This window comes from Canis lupus, chromosome 8, assembly GCF_048164855.1.
Source record: "Canis lupus baileyi chromosome 8, mCanLup2.hap1, whole genome shotgun sequence".
Classification (NCBI taxonomy): Eukaryota; Metazoa; Chordata; class Mammalia; order Carnivora; family Canidae; genus Canis; species Canis lupus.
This window is the reverse complement of record NC_132845.1, coordinates 20,627,437-20,646,587: the sequence shown is the minus strand read 5'-3', so window position 1 is coordinate 20,646,587 and position 19,151 is coordinate 20,627,437. Positions and strand designations below refer to the sequence as shown.

General features: G+C 36.4%; 1 protein-coding gene across 1 annotated transcript in view; it reads right to left on the bottom strand.

The window, feature by feature from the left end:
* Positions 1-19,151, bottom strand: part of BRDT (bromodomain testis associated) — a 57,471-nt gene that overhangs the window by 30,479 nt on the left and 7,841 nt on the right. Inside the window, exons 2-7 of the mRNA XM_072834469.1 lie at positions 15,191-15,324; positions 14,789-15,028; positions 13,715-13,852; positions 12,223-12,337; positions 1,925-2,097; positions 1,040-1,393 (exon numbers count right to left, since the gene is read on the bottom strand). Of these exons, the coding sequence (XP_072690570.1) occupies positions 1,040-1,393; positions 1,925-2,097; positions 12,223-12,337; positions 13,715-13,852; positions 14,789-14,977 (969 nt within the window). The 5' untranslated portion in view covers positions 14,978-15,028; positions 15,191-15,324. The remainder of the gene's footprint in view (positions 1-1,039; positions 1,394-1,924; positions 2,098-12,222; positions 12,338-13,714; positions 13,853-14,788; positions 15,029-15,190; positions 15,325-19,151) is intronic.

Sequence of the window (19,151 nt, the reverse complement as noted above, 5' to 3'; positions counted from 1 at the left end):
TCTCTCTCTCTCTCCACACACACACACACACACACACACACACACACACACACACACACAGTAGAATGGATGAGATCTTGTCATCTGCAACAATGTGGACTGATCTAGAGTATTATGCTAAGGGAAATAGGACAGAGAAAGACAAATAGCACATCATTTCACTTGTATGTGGAATCTAAAAAAACAAACACTCATATACACAGAAATAGTCTCATAAGTACTAAGAACAAACTGATGATTGCAAGGGGGACGTGGGAGATGAGTGAAATAAATGACAGAGATAAAGAGGTACAAACTGTTACTTAAGAAATAAACCACAGGGTTGAAAAGTATAGAATAGGGAATATATACTCAATAATATCATAATAACATTATATATTGTGACAGATCTATACTTTCATGGTGAGCACTGCATAAAGTACAGAACTGTCAAATCATTGTATTGTACATCTCAATCATAACATTGTATGTCAACTATATGTTGATTAATTCTTGATCTTGGGGTCACAAATCTGAGGCCCACGTTGGGGGTCAGTTTACTTAAAAAAAAAGTAAAAAAAAAAAAAGAAATTAAAAAGATAATAATTAGTTCAAAAACCCGGATGAAGCCAGCAAACAACCAAAAATTAAAAAAATGTAGAGAGGCCTGGAAACTACATAAATGCCTTATCCCCTCCAAAAAAACCAAAAAAACAACAAAAAAAAAACCCAAAAACACTGCATCAGAATCATGCAATTATTAAAAATATAATCTTGAATATGTAAGGAGAAAATGTTCATAATATACTAAGTGAAAATTCAGGGTACAGAGTTATATTATAATACTGTAACTCAAACATTGTGGCAAAGAACCATGGGTATGTTTGAATAGAAGAAAAAGAAAGAGATTTAAAAATTTTCCTATGACTCATTCCAGGTGATATGACTTACTAACAATTTTAATTTTCTTATCTTTTTCTGAATTAATACAATTTTTTACAATGATAAGGTTACTTTTATAATCAAGAAAAGAGGTTCCTCCTATTAAGATAACATTTACCTTAATAGTTCCAAGATCCATTGGATTTTTCACAATGTCATAGTAGTTATGGAGCCCCAAAGCATGAACATCAACAGGATTATAAAAGGGCCATGCATAGGACAAGTGTTTCTTTGCAAGCATTTCTTTAAGAATCTCACTACAGTGCCTTAACTGTTCGGTCACTTTAACATTCTTTACAACTTTACATTGTTGCTGAGAATCTGGAAAAACAGTCTTCAGCACATTTTCTTTTAGAGGTGGTGTTTTCACTGATTTTTGTTCTGTAAGTGTTGGGGAAGATTCGCCACTTGCTTTAACTACTGCAGCTGTAGGAGTTGTGGTATCTGCTTTCCTCTTCACACCCCTTGTAACCTGAAATAATTCAACAACAAAAACTATAATTACGGGGATATTCAGAGCAAGTTTTCAACCTTGCCAGAACCAAGTCTTCCCCATACTAAATATTAGTAAAGGCTAATTTCTCTTTTGTAGGTAAAATAAAATAGTTTAAGTATTTTCTTCCTAATATCCAAAGAATTGTCTTGAATAAACCTTTGAGATAAATGAAAGATATATGAAAAAATCAGTTAAAAAAAAGTTTCTGAATACCTGAAATCAGCTAGAGTATACAATTTTAAATTATCAACCCAACAGAAGTTGTATAACACACATAAAATAGGTAGTTGGGCAATCAATATTAATACTAAAAATATACTAAACTAGTTCAAATTCTACCAAGAAATCTCTAAAATTTGGTTCACATCCTAGGTCTCTGTTACAAAATATACACAGACAAAAAGATTGACTGTGGTATACCGAAGACCAATTTTCATATTAACTTAACAAAGGTTTAGTCACAACAACCCCTTACACTGAAATTTTTTAAAGCTACAATGAACTTACTTGAGCCACTGTTTGTGAGGTAGAGTTGAGTGGAGTACCTTGTGCCATGTTTGAAGGAGACATAGATGTCTCAGGAAATACAGAGGGAATCACTTGCTGCTTAAATACTTTTTCCAGTGCTTTGGGGGATTGTTTTTCTTTAACAGAAGGAACCGTTACATTATGTTGAATGCCTATTAAAGTGTGAACCAGAGTCAATATGAGTAAAATGTAAACTACTTTTCCCTTAGTATTCTACTTTAATTCACTTAGTTCAGTTTTTTAGCAATATAAACACAATATTCCCATTCCCCTTTGAAACCCTCCCATTCATACTTGTAACAGTTGTTAGACCAATTTCGATATAATACTAGAGACTCCAAACCTGCTATTAATGGTAGACTTATCAATTTTATTCAAAAAGGTGTCTGGCTTATTAAACTCACACTAATAGAGCTCTGTGATTAGTTTCAGGTAGCTGTGAATACAAGCAAAAATTTGAGACATCCTGGAGACAAAGTAAATACTACTATGTGAGGTCTCCAGAATGCTCTGTATAAATATCCAAGAACTTTAAAATTGTGACAGAGATTGAGTGACACAAAACAGATAGGAATATAATTCTCTCATCTATATATCCTTCAGGTGATTCTGCCAAAAGAACAATTGTGTATGTTCTTCCACCCTGTATGTTCCCAGAGAAAATATGACTTAACGACATTTGGATCAACATCACTCTGGAATCTATTATTTCAAAAGTCTATCCTTCTATCAAGGTAACTCTATTCTTTTAATTTTTCAAGCCAAAAACCTTGGAGTCATCTTTGACTCCACCGTATTTCAAATCTAATATCCCAATCCATCAGCAAACCCATTTGGCTCTATCTTTTTATCCAGAATCTGGTTACTATTACAAGTGGTAATCACCCTGGTTCCAGGCATCATCAATTCTCTTATTGCAAGTAGCACCCTAGGAGGCCTTCCTTCTTCTGCTTTTACATCCTGTAGTCTATTCCCAAAATAGCAAAGGGATATTTTTAAAAAGATTTTATTTACTTGAGAAAGAGAGAGTGAGAGCACGAGCCGGGGGGGGGGGGGGTGGACAGAGGGAGAGGGACTTGCAGACTCCCTCAGGGAGCCCAATGCGGGGCTTGATCCCAGGACCTAGGGATCATGACCTGAGCCGAAGCAGAAGCTTAACTGACTAAGCCACCCAAGTGCCCCACAATCAAAGTGATATTTTAAAATTCAAATAAGATCATAACCCTTCTGCTCAATGACTTCTAATCTTACTAAGTAAAAGCCAAAGTCCCTACGATGGCTTGTAAGAACCTTCATGATGTCTCTACCTATGCATGCTCCCACCCCCACTCTTCCCACTCTCATTTCCTATCACTACCCCCTACACTTATTTCACTTCAGCCTATTGGCTTGCTGCCCTCAAATTTGGTAAGCATAGCAGACTGTTTTCTCTGCCTGGGAGATATCCTTATGGCTCATTCTAAATTCCCTTTATACCTCTACTGAAATATTACCTTCTCGAGCCATCCTATGTAAAACAACCCTCTCTTTTGACCCCCATTACTTTCTTGTTCTCTCATTCTTATTTTTTTCCTGCCATTATAACATTCAACACACATCATATTGGTACTCCAGACTCTCCGAATTCTTAACAAACTCAGGAACCAAATAGATATGAATATATTTTAAGATAGAGTTTGTATTCCTCAATCTCTGAGTTCTCATTATCTACTAATTAAAATTTAAGAAACAAATAGATTGAGATAACCTCATATCTTTTGATAGCCCAACTGTGGCTCTTTGAACTCAAAAGCTAAACAGCAAAGCATAATGAGGAATCCTGACATTTACTTAATTTTACCAAGTTCCTTAACTAGAACAAAAAGCTCTGTGAGGGGGAGGGATTTTGTTTTGATCTCTACAATATTTCTCATGCCTCATACAGTACTTGGAACATAAGAGGGCCCTGTGAACATCTACTGCATGCCAATTATGTATCAGGCTACCATTCTCGGTGCTAGGGCACAATAATGAACAAGATACATACAAAGTTTTTGTACTTGGTGAGGACATTGTCTAGTTTAATAGGGAGAAAAGCAATCAAACTGATTGCAAGTGATGTTAAGTGCTAGAATGGAAATAAATGGGGTGTTGAAAAAAATAAGGCAGAGAGCTACTATAAACAGCCAATGTAGACCTCTCTGAAGAGACACCAATTAAGATGTTACTGTAAAGATAAGAAGTAGCCAGCCAGAGAATGGGGTGGCAGTAAAAATGTATTTTAAGACAATCAGTAGGGAAAACTTCAGTGAGTGAGAAGTAGTTCAAAAGGAGAATGGAGAATTAGGCAAATACCAGATCACAAAGGGCCACAGTAGGAAGTTAGATTTCATTTTAACATGGGAAGCTAAAGAGAAGCTTTAAGCAGATTAATGATGTATTCTAGTTTATTTTTAAAATACTGCCTTAGCTCTTGTGTAAACAACAGACCACAGAAATAATCAGGATCACAGGGAGTAAGAAGATGGTAGCCTCAACTAGGATCATTGCAAAAACAATTTGAGGGTTGAATACAACTGACTTACTAATGAACAGAATGTGAGAAAGAATCAAAACAAGGAAGGAATCAAGGACAAATTCTACTATTATAGCTTAAATAACTGTGTATTAATACCATTTTCAACTACACAGAAGAATCTGAGGAACATCAGTGTTTAACTGTGAGCCAGTTAAATGTTAAGATGTGTATAAGACATCCAAGTGAAAATGTCCAGTGGCTTGAGGATAATAGTTGGTTGCTCAGAGAAGACTATATTAGAGATGTAAATTTGGGGATTAATAGCACACACATGGAATTTAGAAAAAGAATACCTAATATCAAGCCCTGAAAAGAAAAATCTAGTATTTTAGAGATTTAACAGAAAAGGATGATAATGCCAAGAGATACAGAATGGGAAATAAATTCACAAAACTAGAGTGTGCACCAAGAATAAAGGAATTTCAAGAAAGAGTAAGTTAAAAGGATTATTCACTGTGACCAACTGGGATTTATTCCTGGGTTGCAAGGGTGACTGAAAATCCATGAATCAATCAATGTGATACACTAAATTAATAATGAAAGGACAAGAACCTCATGATCCTCTCAATAGATGCAGAAAAAGCATTTGATGAAAACTTTCACAGTGTAGGGACAGAGATAACATACCTCCATCTCATAAAAGCCATATATGAAAAGCCCGCAGTGAATATCATTCCCAATGGGGAAAAACTGAGAGCTTTTCCCCTAAGGTAGGAACACAGCAGGGATGTCCACGTTCACCATGGTTGTTCAACATAGTACTAGAAGTCCTAGCCTTAGCAATCAGACAACAAAAAGAAGTAAAAGGCATCTGAATTGGCAAAGAAGTCAAACTCTCACCCTTCAAAGATGACATGATACTCTATGTAGGAATAAACCTAACCAGAGAGACAAAGGATTTGTACTCAGAAAACTACATAACACTCATGAAAGAAATTGAGGAAGAGACAAAGAAACGGAAAAGCATTCCATGCTTATGGAGTGGAAAAACAAATATTGTGAGAATGTCTATGCTACCTAGAGTAATCTATACATTCAATGCAATGCATATCACAATACCATCAACTTTTTTCACAGAGTTGAAACAAATAATCCTAAAATTTGTATGGAACCACAAAAGACCCCAAATAGCCAAAGTAATGTTGAAAAAGAAAACCAGAACTGGTGGCATCACAATCCCGGACTTCAAGCTCTATCACAAAGTGTATCCTCAAGACAGTATGGTACTGGCACAAAAACAGACGCATAGATAAATAGAATAGAGAACCCAGAAATGGACCCTCAATTCTATGGTCAACTAATCTTCCACAAAGCAGGAAAGAATAGCCAATGGAAAAAGACAGTTTCTTCAACAAATGGTGTTGGGAAAATTGGACAGCCACATGCAGAATAATCAAACTGGACCATTTCCTTATATCATACTCACAAATGGACTCAACATGGATGAAAGACCTAAATGTAAGAAAGGAAACCATCAAAATCCAAGAGAACAGAGGCAGCAACCTCTATGACCTCAGCTGTAGCAACTTCTTACTAGACACATCTCCAAAGGCCAGGGAGACACTGGCAAAAATGAACTATTGGGACTTCATCAAGATTAAAAGTTTCTACACAACAAAGGAAACAGTCAACAAAAACAAAAGACAATTGACAGAATGGGAGAAGATATATGCAAATGTCTTATCAGATAAAGGGAGAGTATCCAAAATCTCTAAAGAACTTATCAAACTCAATACCCTAAGAACAAATAATCCAATCAAGAAATAGGCAGAAGGCATGAACAGACATTTCTTCAAAGTAGACCTACAAATGGCCACCAGATAGATGAAAAAATGCTCAACATCACTCATTATCAGGGAAATACAAATCAAAACCACAATAAGGGGATCCGTGGGTGGCGCAGCAGTTTAGCGCCTGCCTTTGGCCCAGGGCGCGATCCTGGAGACCCGGGATTGAATCCCACGTCAGGCATCCCGGTGCGTGGAACCTGCTTCTCCTTCTGCCTGTGTCTCTGCCTCTCTCTCTCTCTTTGTGTGACTATCATAAATAAATAAAAATTAAAAAAAAAAAACACAATAAGATACTACCTCACACCAGTCAGAATGGCTAAAATTAACAAGACAGGAAACAACAAATGTTGGCAAGGATATGGAAAAAGGGAACCCTCTTACACTGTTGGAGGGAATGTAAGCTGGTGCAGCCACTATGGGAAACAGTATGTAGGTTTCTCAAAAAGTTAAAAATAGAGCAATTGCTCTACCAGCTATTGCCCCAAACATATAAAAGTAGTGATTTGAAGGAGCACTTGTACCCCAATGTTCATAGCAGCAATGTCCACAATAGCCAAATTATGGAAAGAGCCCCGATATCCATCGACAGATGAATGGATAAAGATGTGGGGGATACACACACACACACACACACACACACACACACACACACACACACAATGACTACTCAGCCATCAAAAAAATAAAATCCTGGGCAGCCCGGGTAGCTCAATGGTTTAGCACCGCCTTCAGCCCAGGGCGTGATCCTGGGGTCCCAGGATTGAGTCACGCATCGGGCTCCCTGCATGGAGCCTGCTTCTCCCTCTGCCTCTGTCTCTCTCACTGTGTCTCTCATGAATAAATAAAATCTTTTAAAAAATTTTAAAAGGAGTACTGGTCTTAAAAAAAAATGAAATCCTATTTACAACAATGTGGATGGAACTAGGGGGTATTATGCTACACGAAATAAGTCAATCAGAAAAAGACAATTATATGATCTCACTCATACATGGAATTTAGGAAACAAAACTGAGGATCATAGGGGAAGGGAAGGAAAAATAAGACAAAATCAGAGATTGAGATAAACGATAAGAGATTCTTAATCCTAAGAAAGAAATTTAGGTTTGCTAGAGGGGAGGGAGGTGGGAGAATGGGGTAATGGTTGATGGACACTGAGGAGGGCACATGATGTCATGAGCACTGGGTATTATCTAAGACTGATGGATCACTGAACTCTACCTCTGTAAAAAATAATACATTATATGTTAATTAACTGAATTTAATTTTTTTAAAAAAGGATGAACGTAGCAAAGTTTTCTACAACCGTTATGATAAGTATTTAGCTATTTACTAATTCCTGCCTTGGCTGAATAAAATTTGATTTTGTGAGAAAAAAAATCAAAATCATAATAAAGTAACATTCTATTTTTGGACTTATGAAAATAAAATTTATATTCTCTAATCAATTGAAAAAAAAAGAGTAGCCTTCTAATGCAAATACTGATAGAGGTTAAATAAAATGAGAATAGAAAAAATTTACTTAAATTTTGCCACATCAAAACTGTAAGTAACCGTAACTGACAAGAACTTTTAAAGTAGTGTGGTTAAGAATTTTCTAGGTGATATAGTGAAGCTAGAGCTTATATTGAAATGAATTCATGAATGTATAAGAGAAAAGCAAAAAATGGAACAGCAGCCAGAAAGAAACAAGTAAAACACAAATTTTTTTTAAAGATTTTATTTAATTTATTCATGAGACACATGCGCGCGCGCACACACACACGCACACACACACACAGGCAGAGACACAGAGAAGCAGGCTTCACTCAGGAAGCCCGATGCAGGACTCAATCCCAGGACCCCATGATGACACCCTGGGCCGAAGGCAGGCACCAAACCGCTGAGCCACCCACGGATCCCCAAAACATGAATTTTAAAGGTAAGATACGGGATCCCTGGGTGGCTCAGTGGTTTAGTGCCTGCCTTCTGCCCAGGGCGTGATCCTGAAGTCACAGGATCGAATCCCACATCAGACGCCCTGCATGGAGCCTGCTTCTCCCCTCTGCCTGTGTCTCTGCCTCTCTCTCTGTGTCTCGAATAAATAAATAAAATCTTAAAAAAAAAAAAAAAAAGATAAGCTACTACAGCTTGTTTACGAGTAATGGGACTAACTCTACAAAAGAGAGATTAAGGATGTTAGAAACAGAACCAAAGGAATAAAAATCCTTGACAAGGTCAAGACGGAAGAGAGAATATCCAGGTCATGAAGGCAATGTCCCAAAGTGACAGAGGAGGAAAGGATCCTGTTTTTAGACTTTTGCTCTAGCTGATCCCTCTGCCTGGAATTTTGTTCTTTGTTCAAATCTTAACTTCCTAATGAGGCCCACTCAGAACCCATAATATGTATTTGCCTCTTTCTCTACTAGAACGTAAACTCCAAGGTGGCAAAATTTTTTGTTTCATTCATTGATATATGCCGGGTACGCAGAACTATGCTGTAGCACCTAAAAGTTACTCAAGTATTTCATCAATCAATAAGTCAACACCGGGGATCCCTGGGTGGCTCAGCGGTTTGGCGCCTGACTTTGACCCAGGGTGCGATCCCGGGATCGAGTCCCGCGTCAGGCTCCCGGCATGGAGCCTGCTTCTCCCTCCTCCTGTATCTCTGCCTCTCTTTCTCTCTATGTCTATCATAAATAAATAAATAAATCTTTAAAAAAAAAAATAAGTCAACACCAATTCAATTTACTGTACTAAATTTTAATGTTTTCTTTTTCCATAAAGTAGCAACATGTAACCACATTATTTGGACTCCCTACTGTCATAATGACAGCTTCCCTACCACTGTGCATAAAAATGACATGACTCTGGCAGTAGAATGCTCCCAGAAAAAATTGGAAACCTCAATTTTTACTCCACAGCCAAATCCCACTAATCCCTCAAGGCCAGACTCAAGTTCTATCACCACTAAAGCCTTTCCCAGGTTTACCAGTGTGAATCAGTTTCCTACATTTTTGAACCAAAGCACATATATGCATAATATTCATCTGACTTTTATTATAACATTTTCTCACTGTTATTTTAAGCTATATTTACTTTTAAAGATATATCCATTTTATTTTATTAAAAAACCTTTTATTTTTTTTTTTTTAAAGATTTATTTATTTATTTATGAGAGAGAGAGAGGCAGAGACACAGGCAGAGGGAGAAGCAGGCTCCATGTCGGGAGCCCGATGCAGGACTCCATCCCAGGACTCCAGGATCGTGCCCTGGGCCAAAGGCAGGTGCCCAACCGCTGAGCCACTCAGGGATCCCCCCATTCATTTTATTTTTAAAAAGATTTTATTTATTTATTGGAGACAGAGAAAGAAAGAGAGAGAGAGAGAGAGAGAGCACGCACAAGTGGGGGAAGGGAGCAGAGGGAGAAACAGACTCTTCACTAAGCCTGACTTAGGACTTGATCCCAGGACCTTGGGATCATAACCTGAGCCAAAGGCAGACACTAAACTGACTGAGCCACTCAGGCACCCTATTCCATTCATTTTAGAGAGACAGAGACAGAGTGGAGGAAGAGACAAAGGGAATCCTGAAGCAGACTCCTGACTGAGCACAAAGCCCGACACAAGGCTCTATCCCAGAACTCTGAGATCATGACCTGAGCTGAAATCAAGTCCCCTGGTAAACCGAATGAGCCACACAGGTGCCCCTCAAATTTTATTTGAAACTAAAATGTAAATTAAACTTGAGAGTTAGGGTGGTAACCCCATAAAATGGGCATTATAAGGGACAAACATCCAAATACATATTGACAAACAAAGTCAAAGAAATTTTGTCTGAGGGAAACTTATGCTTTAGCAGTTATCTGATCACCCGAAAATGTAGCTACAACTTAAATATCAGGAATGTATTAAAGTGTTTTTTTAAGGGAAGCATGCTAGAAATAATATTTTAAGTCAGCAATGATTATCACTCTGCTTTAACAATTTAAATTGCATACTAATCTATATATTATCTAACTTAAAAGGGTTTGTTTTATTTTTATTTTATTTTTTTAAGATTTTATTTATTTGAGAGAAAGGGAGAGATAGAAAGAATGTGCACACAGGCACATGAGGGGCAAAGGGAGAAGCAGACTCTCCCCCCAAGCAGGGAGCCAGACTTGGTACTGGCTACTGGGAGTCCAGGATCAAGACCTCAGCCAAAGGCAGATGCTTAACCGACTGAGCCACCCAGGCACCCCTATAAGGATTTATTTTAATTTTCTTTCAGAACCCTAGGCCTTATATTTTCAGACTTAAGTTCAATCTTTTCCAAAGGTGAGAAAAAAAAATAAAAGCTTTAATAAAAGAGTGAATATCAGGGCACTTGGGTGGCTCAGTGGTTGAGCATCTACCTTTGGCTCAGGTCGTGATCCCGGGCCCTGGGATGAGTGCTGCATCAGGCTCCCTGCAGTGAGCCTGCTTCTCCGCCTCTCACTGTGTCTCTCATGAATAAATAAATAAAATCTTAATAAAAATAGAGTGACTAGGGCAGCCCCGGTGGAGCAGTGGTTTAGCGCCACCTGCAGCCTGGGGTGTGATCCTGGAGACCCAGGATCAAGTCCCACGTCAGGCTTCCTGTGTGGAGCCTGCTTCTCCCTCTGCCTGTGTCTCTGCCCCTCTCTCTGTGTCTCTATGAATAAATAAAATCTTAAAAAAAAAAAAAAAGAAAGAAAGAAAAAAAAAAGAGTGGCCATCTCACAGGATTAAGTAAAGCTTTAAGTCATGACCCATCTTAAAGATCTACCAACAAGGAAAAAAGTATACATTACCAATAAAAACAATGTTTGTAGTGGGGTAAGTCTCCTACATCCCAGCCACTTAACTTTATAAACATTTACAACCATGAAAGTGAAATATTTTCCTAACATTATACAAAAAGAAACTAACATGGAATTAAGGAATTTATCTAAAATGTACACCATGACTGATCCAAAAATAAAACATTTCATCTATGACAGGATTGGTTAACCTCTACAATAAATCCATTTGAATACTTAAGATTATTTTGTAGCTCATATTAAAATATCAGCTGTAAAGTGGTTTTTTTGTTTGGTTTGGTTTTAATTAAGAAAGAGAAAAAAGGAGGATATTCAGACTCAACAGTAACATTTCATTCTTAGCTATGGGATCTTTTGGTACAAGGAACATTGACAATTTTGGCCCTCTTATTAGTACAGTACAGATACAAAATCCACTAAAAATACTAATAAAATTAGGATACCTGGGTGGCTCAGCGGTTGAGCGTCTGCCTTTGGCTCAGGGTGTGATCTTGGAGTCCCAGGATCAAGCCCCACATTGGGCTCTCTGCATGGAGCCTGCTTCTCCCTCTGCCTGTATCTCTGGCTCTCTCTCTCTCTCTCTGTATTTCTCATGAATAAATAAAATCTTTTAAAAAATACTAATAAATTTATAAGTGCCTACTGTGTGAATGGCACTATATTATACTATGGCATTGGAGCCATAATCAATACAATCCTCCCTAATCTTGCATGATAGCCATCTTTCTTTTCAAAGTTTGCCTTATTGTTTAAATGGACATTTTATACGAATACAATAGGATATAGAAGGATTTTTTTTAATATATTTATTTTGAGAGCGAAACATGCACATGGTAGTGGTGGTAGATAAAGGAAGAGGGAGGGAAAGTTCGAAGCCAAGTCTGCACATAGCCTAGTGTGGGGCTCAATCCCACAGCCCTGAGATCAGGTCCTGACTACAAAACAAGAGTCAGACACTTAGCTGACATGCCATCTGGGTGTCCTAGCATATAGAAGAACTTCTGAATGTCTATCTCCTTTGAAGGATTTATTATTTAGTTCTAGTCATTATATTTATACATGTACTTACATACATTCATATATAATACAAAAGACAGAGAAAGTAAGAAAACTTAAACCTTTTCTGTCTTACCTTTCTTTACTCTTTCCTTACCACCCACAATTTGTTCTTCTTGTGGCATCTGAGATAATTTCTGCCTAAACAACTTCTCTAGAGCTTGTGCCATAAGAACAATGTCATCTCCAGGCTAGAAAATATATAAACATAAGGTTACACAATATGGTCACTGTACCAAATTTCAACAATTCAGGCTACCTTAGAAGGGCAGTGACACAGTACTCTTCGACATTATTAAACAGTATTTACTGTTTCTAAATTAAGTGTAAGAAGTAGAAGTATCAGTTCATATTTTAAATTCTAACATTCTACCCTTTTAACTTCTAAAAATGACCCAGGTAACCTTTCTTAGTACTAGAGGGTTACAATCCAACCAATCCTACTAATACGAAAAAGTAAAATTTCTACTTCACAAATAAGTTAAAACAAAACATGTTCATGGCTGTGCAAAGTGCATGATTTGACTTAATGTGATTCACTTTTCAATTAACTAAGTGACAGAATGATGCTGCAAAGCTAACTCAGTTTTTAAATCTAACTATCTGTTTAAAAGTCTTTGGCTTGCTTTATTCACCACTGATAAAAAACTAAGTAAATTACAAAGCGAAAGCCTAAAATAGAGAACACTTATTTCAAAGTTAGGTACCTTAGTCTCCTGAAGTTACTGAACTTCATTTTAAAATGTTAAATGTAAAAGTTTACTTGGAACTGTTAAATTAAAATTAAGTTACCAATGGCACTTTCAGAATCCCATTATTTCTGATATTTTAAAAAATTCATATTGGCGAAATCTTAAATTTAAGATGGGACTGATAGTTTGGGAACCAAAATTTCTATTACATTTCAGCATCACTAGTGACTTTAAATAGATGGGATATAAGTTAAAAAATGTTTAGATATATAACAGCTTAAAAAGAATGCAGCACTCTAGAAAACAGGAATACTATTTGGAGAAAAAGCTGAATATATAAATCCAGTTTTACAGATGAAAACAAAAGTTAAAGTTAAGGTCCAAATGTCCACATATATTATCAGACAAGCCAATGCATGAACACAAATGAAAATACTACTACTGGAACATAACAGAATGTGTCAGATCTTTAAGTTAAATTGACACAGAGTTCATATGTATGTAATTTGTTTGAGTCCATACCATGAACATTTAACTAAGATTAGTATATAATAAAGTTTACCATTTATAACTGAAATGGTAGAAATATGGTAGAGAACGCTCTGAAATGATACTCACAGAAACCAGCTATCATTGGTATTTCATTTTTCAGAACATAACAAATCGTTACAGCTATTTAGGCAAAATGATGGTAAATGGATTGAATAAATACTGATACATGAAAATCATGAAATCCAGTAAAAAATAAACACTATTCTTAAAAATATGTAAAATACCCCAAATCAAGATTTGAAATCCAAAATCAGCACACTTTTTATATACATCTTCTATAAATAAGAGCAAAGAATTATTAAGTATAACATAAGGCTTACATACCTTGTTGTATAAATAACAATTTGAGAACATTATGTTGAAGTCTTCTATACATTCTGAAGCCCTCACATAATATTTATGTTCTAAGCGCTTCTTAATTGTATTTAAATCCATTGGGGTCTTTATAATGGTGTAATAATCCTACAGTTTTTAAGAAGAAATTCTAAATGTTAGTAAGAACAAATTCACTGCAACTAAATTTAAGTTTAAACCAAAATTTTTGTGTTGAGAAACTAAGCCATGGTTTTTTTTTTTTTTTTCAGAGAAAATATAACAAATAAAGAATAACAAAGACAATGATGTAAAAGTAGAACTATCCTGGAAAATAAAAAGTGAAGGACATAAAGAAGTAAAACCTAGAATTTGTTGAATCTGACAGATCCAGAGTATAATCCCAGTGCCATGACTTACTAACTATGCCATAAATTACTTAACCATCCTGTTATCAGATGGCTGAAAATACCTAACAGAAGACCTAAAGTTGAATTCTATACATGATGCACATAAGTCTACCAAGAAGTGTCAAGAGCAACTTCATGAAGGTCACCTTCATGAGAACTTGCATCAAAAGGTCAAGCGAGAGCCCCCTGGGTGCCTCAGTTGGTTGGGCATCCAACTCTTGGTTTCAGCTCAGGTCACGATCTTGGGGCATGAGATCAAGCCCCATATCAGGCTCCATGCCCTGCAATGAGTCTGCTGGAGATTGTCTCCTTCTCCCTCTGCCCCTTCCCCTGCTCACACATGCACATACTCTCTCTCTCTCTAAATAGATAAATCTTTTTTAAAAAAGTCACATTCAAAAAAAAAAAAGAAAAGTCAGATAACACATTCTATAACAAGAAAACATGGACTATTATAATGTACCAAACTGTTAAAATAAGAATTTCAATGCTCAGAAAAATGAACTTTGTTGTCTAGGAAAAAATACTCATTGGGAAATTCTTCAGTGATACAGAATAAATTAGAGGTCTTTATTAAATTCAATATATTTTATAAGATTAAAGACTAGTTTCTTTCTTTCAGGGGTTCACAAGGGTTTTCTCTTTTACAACCAACATAATCATAAGATATACTTACCGGCAACTTTAGTTTCACAGCATCCACAGGCTGCTGAAAAGGCCAGGAAAAGCTATGCTTCCATAAAGCCTTCAGAACAATTTTTTGTAGATACTGCAGTTGATTTGTTAATCGCCCATTTTTCTTTGTATTTAGATATTCTGGTGGTGGAGGGTTAACAATGGCTGTTTGTCGACTTGACAGAGACATTGTCAACTGGGTCAAATTCTGATATTACAATGTTGCCTATAAATACATGTCCTTAAAACACAAAAACAAAACTTAGTTACCTTCAAAGCACATTTGAAATGGTTTCTATAGGAAGTAAAAAGTGTTAAAGAGTAATATACTTTACAGCACATCATGATTAAAACAACAAAAAAGCCAAATGATAAATAAATCCATTTGTAAACAAATACAAACCTTTGTCTGTATAGGTAAGAGTAGTTTCATTATGCCTTAGTTTTGGATGATTTAAGGTATTTCAAACTTTCACAGTATTACTTCTGCCTTTCTAAAACACAAATTGAGGTCTCAGCAGGGAAAGTCTTACGTTTCTGGTAAAAAATAATAGGAATGTTAAATGTAACAGTAGTATACAGTTACTCCAAAATTATTGATTCACTGAAAGCAGAAAAGCAAAATAAAGGATTTTTCTAGCTAACTTAAAGTGATTTATTTACTTAAGTAGGCTCCACCCCCAATGTGGGGCTTGAACTCAGGATCCTTGGATCAAGAGTCACCGACTCTTGTTTTATCAACTGAGCTAGGCAGGCACTCCTAAGGCAATTTACTTTAAAACCTATTAGAAATATGACACATGCTAAATGCTACTCTTTAGTGCATACTAAAACATCTAAAAAATTTTTTAAAACATCTAAAATTAAAAACAGAACTTTGTATTTCAGACAGACAGTATCTAACATTCCTAAACAGCATTATTAAAGGATAAAAAAGCAAAGGCACTACCAAGTATATCAACATAATGAAAAGTGCAATTACTTAATAGATCATCTATTTTTTGAGAATAGTGTTATTTTTAGCCAATATATCTTTGTTTCCATTAAAACAGTGTTAGTTCTCAACTGCATATTAACCAGTTCTGAATCTTCCAAAATTATGATAAACAGGGCAGCCCTGATGGCCCAGCGGTTTGGCGCCGCCTTCAGCCCGGGGTATGATCCTGGAAACCTGGAATCGAGTCCCTCGTCAGGCTCCCTGCATGGAGCCTGCTTCTCCCTCTGCCTGTGTCTCTGCTTCTTTGTCATGAATAAATAAAATCTTTAAAAAAATGATAAAATATGTAACATAAAATTTACCATCTTAACCATTTTTTTTTTTTTTAAGTAGGCTACATGCCCAGCATGGAGCCCAACTTGGGGCTTGAACTTGCAACCCTCAGATCAAGACCTGACCTGAGACAGAGCCAGACACTTAATTGACTGAGCGACCCAGGTGCTCCTATCATCTGACCATTTTTAAGTGTACAGTTCAGTAACGTTAAGTATATTCATTTTTGACCAGTTAATCTCTAGAACTTTTCCATCTTGCAAAACCAAAACTCTATACCTACTAAATAACTCCTCATTCTCATCTCTCCCCCAGTCCTGGCAACCACCACTCTTACTTGATTCTATGACTTTAACTACTCAGGGTCTCTTATAAGTAGAATCATATAGTATTTGTCTTTTTGTGTGACTGTTTATCTTAGCATAATGTCCTCAAGATTAATCTATACTGTAGCATATGTCAGACTTTCCTTCATTTAATAAGGTTCAGTATTTCATTATATATATATACCATATTGTGTATCCATTCATTCATCAATAGACACGGGTTAACTTCCACCTCTTGGCTGTTGTGAATAGTGCTATTAACATCGGTGTATAATTATCACCTCAATAACCTATAATTCGTATGGATAGACCTCAGAAGTACAGAAGTGAGAAGTGAGGGATCATACGGTAAGTTGTTTTTTTTAAAATCTGGTACTGTTTCCCACAGCACCTGCAACACCACATTCTCACCAAGAGTCTACCGGGTTCTAGTTTCACCATATCCTCACAACCCTTTCCATTTTGTTTTTTTAACAGCAGCCGTTCTAATGGGTGTGAGTTACTGTGGATCATTTTAAAAATAGCAATGCCCGGGCACTGGAGATAAGGGTTGCAAATCTGCTTGTTTTTTAAATTTCCCTAGTGCTTGTGATGTGTAGCCAGGATCAAGAAACACTATGCTGAAATCAATTAACTTGGAGGTGATTATCAATCTTGTAATTCATCACACTTCATTACACTCTTCTCATGTTACACAAACATAAAAACTATTTTTTAAAAGATTTTATTTATTTATTCATGAGAGACACAGAGAGAGAAAGACATAGGCAGAGGGAGAAGCAGGCTCCCCACAGGGAGCCCGATGCAGGACTCAAACCCAGGACCCTGGGATCATGACCTGAGCCAAAGGCAGACGATCAACCACTGAGCCACCCAGGCACTCTATGAACTAAAACTTAAAACTCTTAATGTCGTTAAGAACAAAGATATTTTAGTCTTGCAACTGAAACTGGTTCTTACTGTTTTATAATTATTTCAAGTTGGTCTATCTTTGGAGTGTCCCAATCACTATATCCTCCCTCTTTCACAAAGATAACCACTATGATCAATTCTATCCCTTTAAATTGTGATTATTTTGACCTTTACATAAATATAGTATTTACTATATATTACAGTCTGGCTTTGCATCAATGTTATGTTTGTGAGATTTAACTATGTTATTCATTCATCTTCATTGCTGTATAGTATTCTATGATTGAATTATACCAGTCTATCCATTCTTGTTGTAACTTTTGGGTTGTGTCCAATGTTTGATAAATAACGCTTCCATGAACATGACTGTAATGAAAATGTGCTTGCATTATGTTGAGTATAAACCCAGAAGCAAAATTGTTGGGTCTGAGGTTATATATGTGTTCAACTTTAGTAGATAACCAGTTTTCCAAAATGTACCAATTTATATGCACAACAGAAATCTGAGAATCCTACCTTCCCCACATTCTTGTCAATATTTGGTATCAGTTTGTTCCATTTCAGTCATTCTGGTGAGGGTATAATGGGATCTCATTGTATTTCACTGAGGATTCATATGAAACACCTTTTTAATATGTCTATTTACCACATGAATATCTTCTTCAATCACCTGTTGAAGAGTCCTACCCATTTTTCTTTTGGATTGTCTACTATTATCTTATTTTTAGTTCTTCATATAGTCTGAATACAAAATCCTTGTTGCGTGTTCTAAGTATCTTCTCCATGCTTTTCCCTCACAACCTCATTTTGAGTAGGTATTCTTATCCCCTCCTTCCCAATGCTAATCCATCAGCCATTACTCTGCTTCACCACTACCATGTTTGTCTACTTGTTTACAGTCTCTCAACCACCCCTCCCTCCTTCCCAGAATGTAAGAGGATCTCAATTTACAAGAGACCCTTTAAAAATTAACTTTCCTTAGCTTATTTCCTTTTCTGTATTTCATAAGTGCCTCATCTCTTTTCCATGAAGATCTTCTGTCCCCTTTTCCAGAATCCTACTATTTCATTAATTATTCCTTTATTTCCATTATTGTTTCTTCTTTTATTAGGTTTAAGAAGCCTTTCCTCTACATAAAGATCATAAAATACATAATTTTATTTCCTGCTCTTCTTAAGACTACATTTTCTGCACTTAATTCTTTTTTTGTAATTAATTTTTGCTGGTATTTCTGTCTATGGATATGCTCTAGTCAGTGTCTTAAACTTTTTCCCTAAAAACACCTTTCCACACAAAAACCTGCACACAGATGTTTATAGCAGCTTTATTCAAAAATTGCCAAAACCTGGAAGCAACCAAGATGTCCTTCAGTAGGAGAATGGATAAACTGGAACAACATCCAGACAATGGAATATTATCAGTGCTAAAAAGAAATAAACCATCAAGCCATGAAAAGACATGGAGGGATTTAAATGTATATAAGCAAAAGAAGCCAATCTGAAAAGACTACATACTATATGACTCCAACTATATGACATTCTGGAAAAGGCAAACCTAAGGAGACAGCAAAAAGGTCAGTGGTTGCCAGGAGTTGAGGACAGGGAAGAATAAAAAGAGAACAGAGGATTTTTAGGGCTTGTGGAAAGCCTGTATTAGCTCATGATGATGGATACATGCCATTATATATTTGCCTAAACACTTAGAATGTACAACACCAAGAGTGAACTCTAATGCAAACTAAGGTCTTTGGGTGATAGTATCATTGTAGGTTCATCTACTATAACAAATGTACCACTCTGGTGGAGGATGTTAAGGGGGAGGGCAGCATATGTGGGAGTCAGGAGGTATATAGGAAA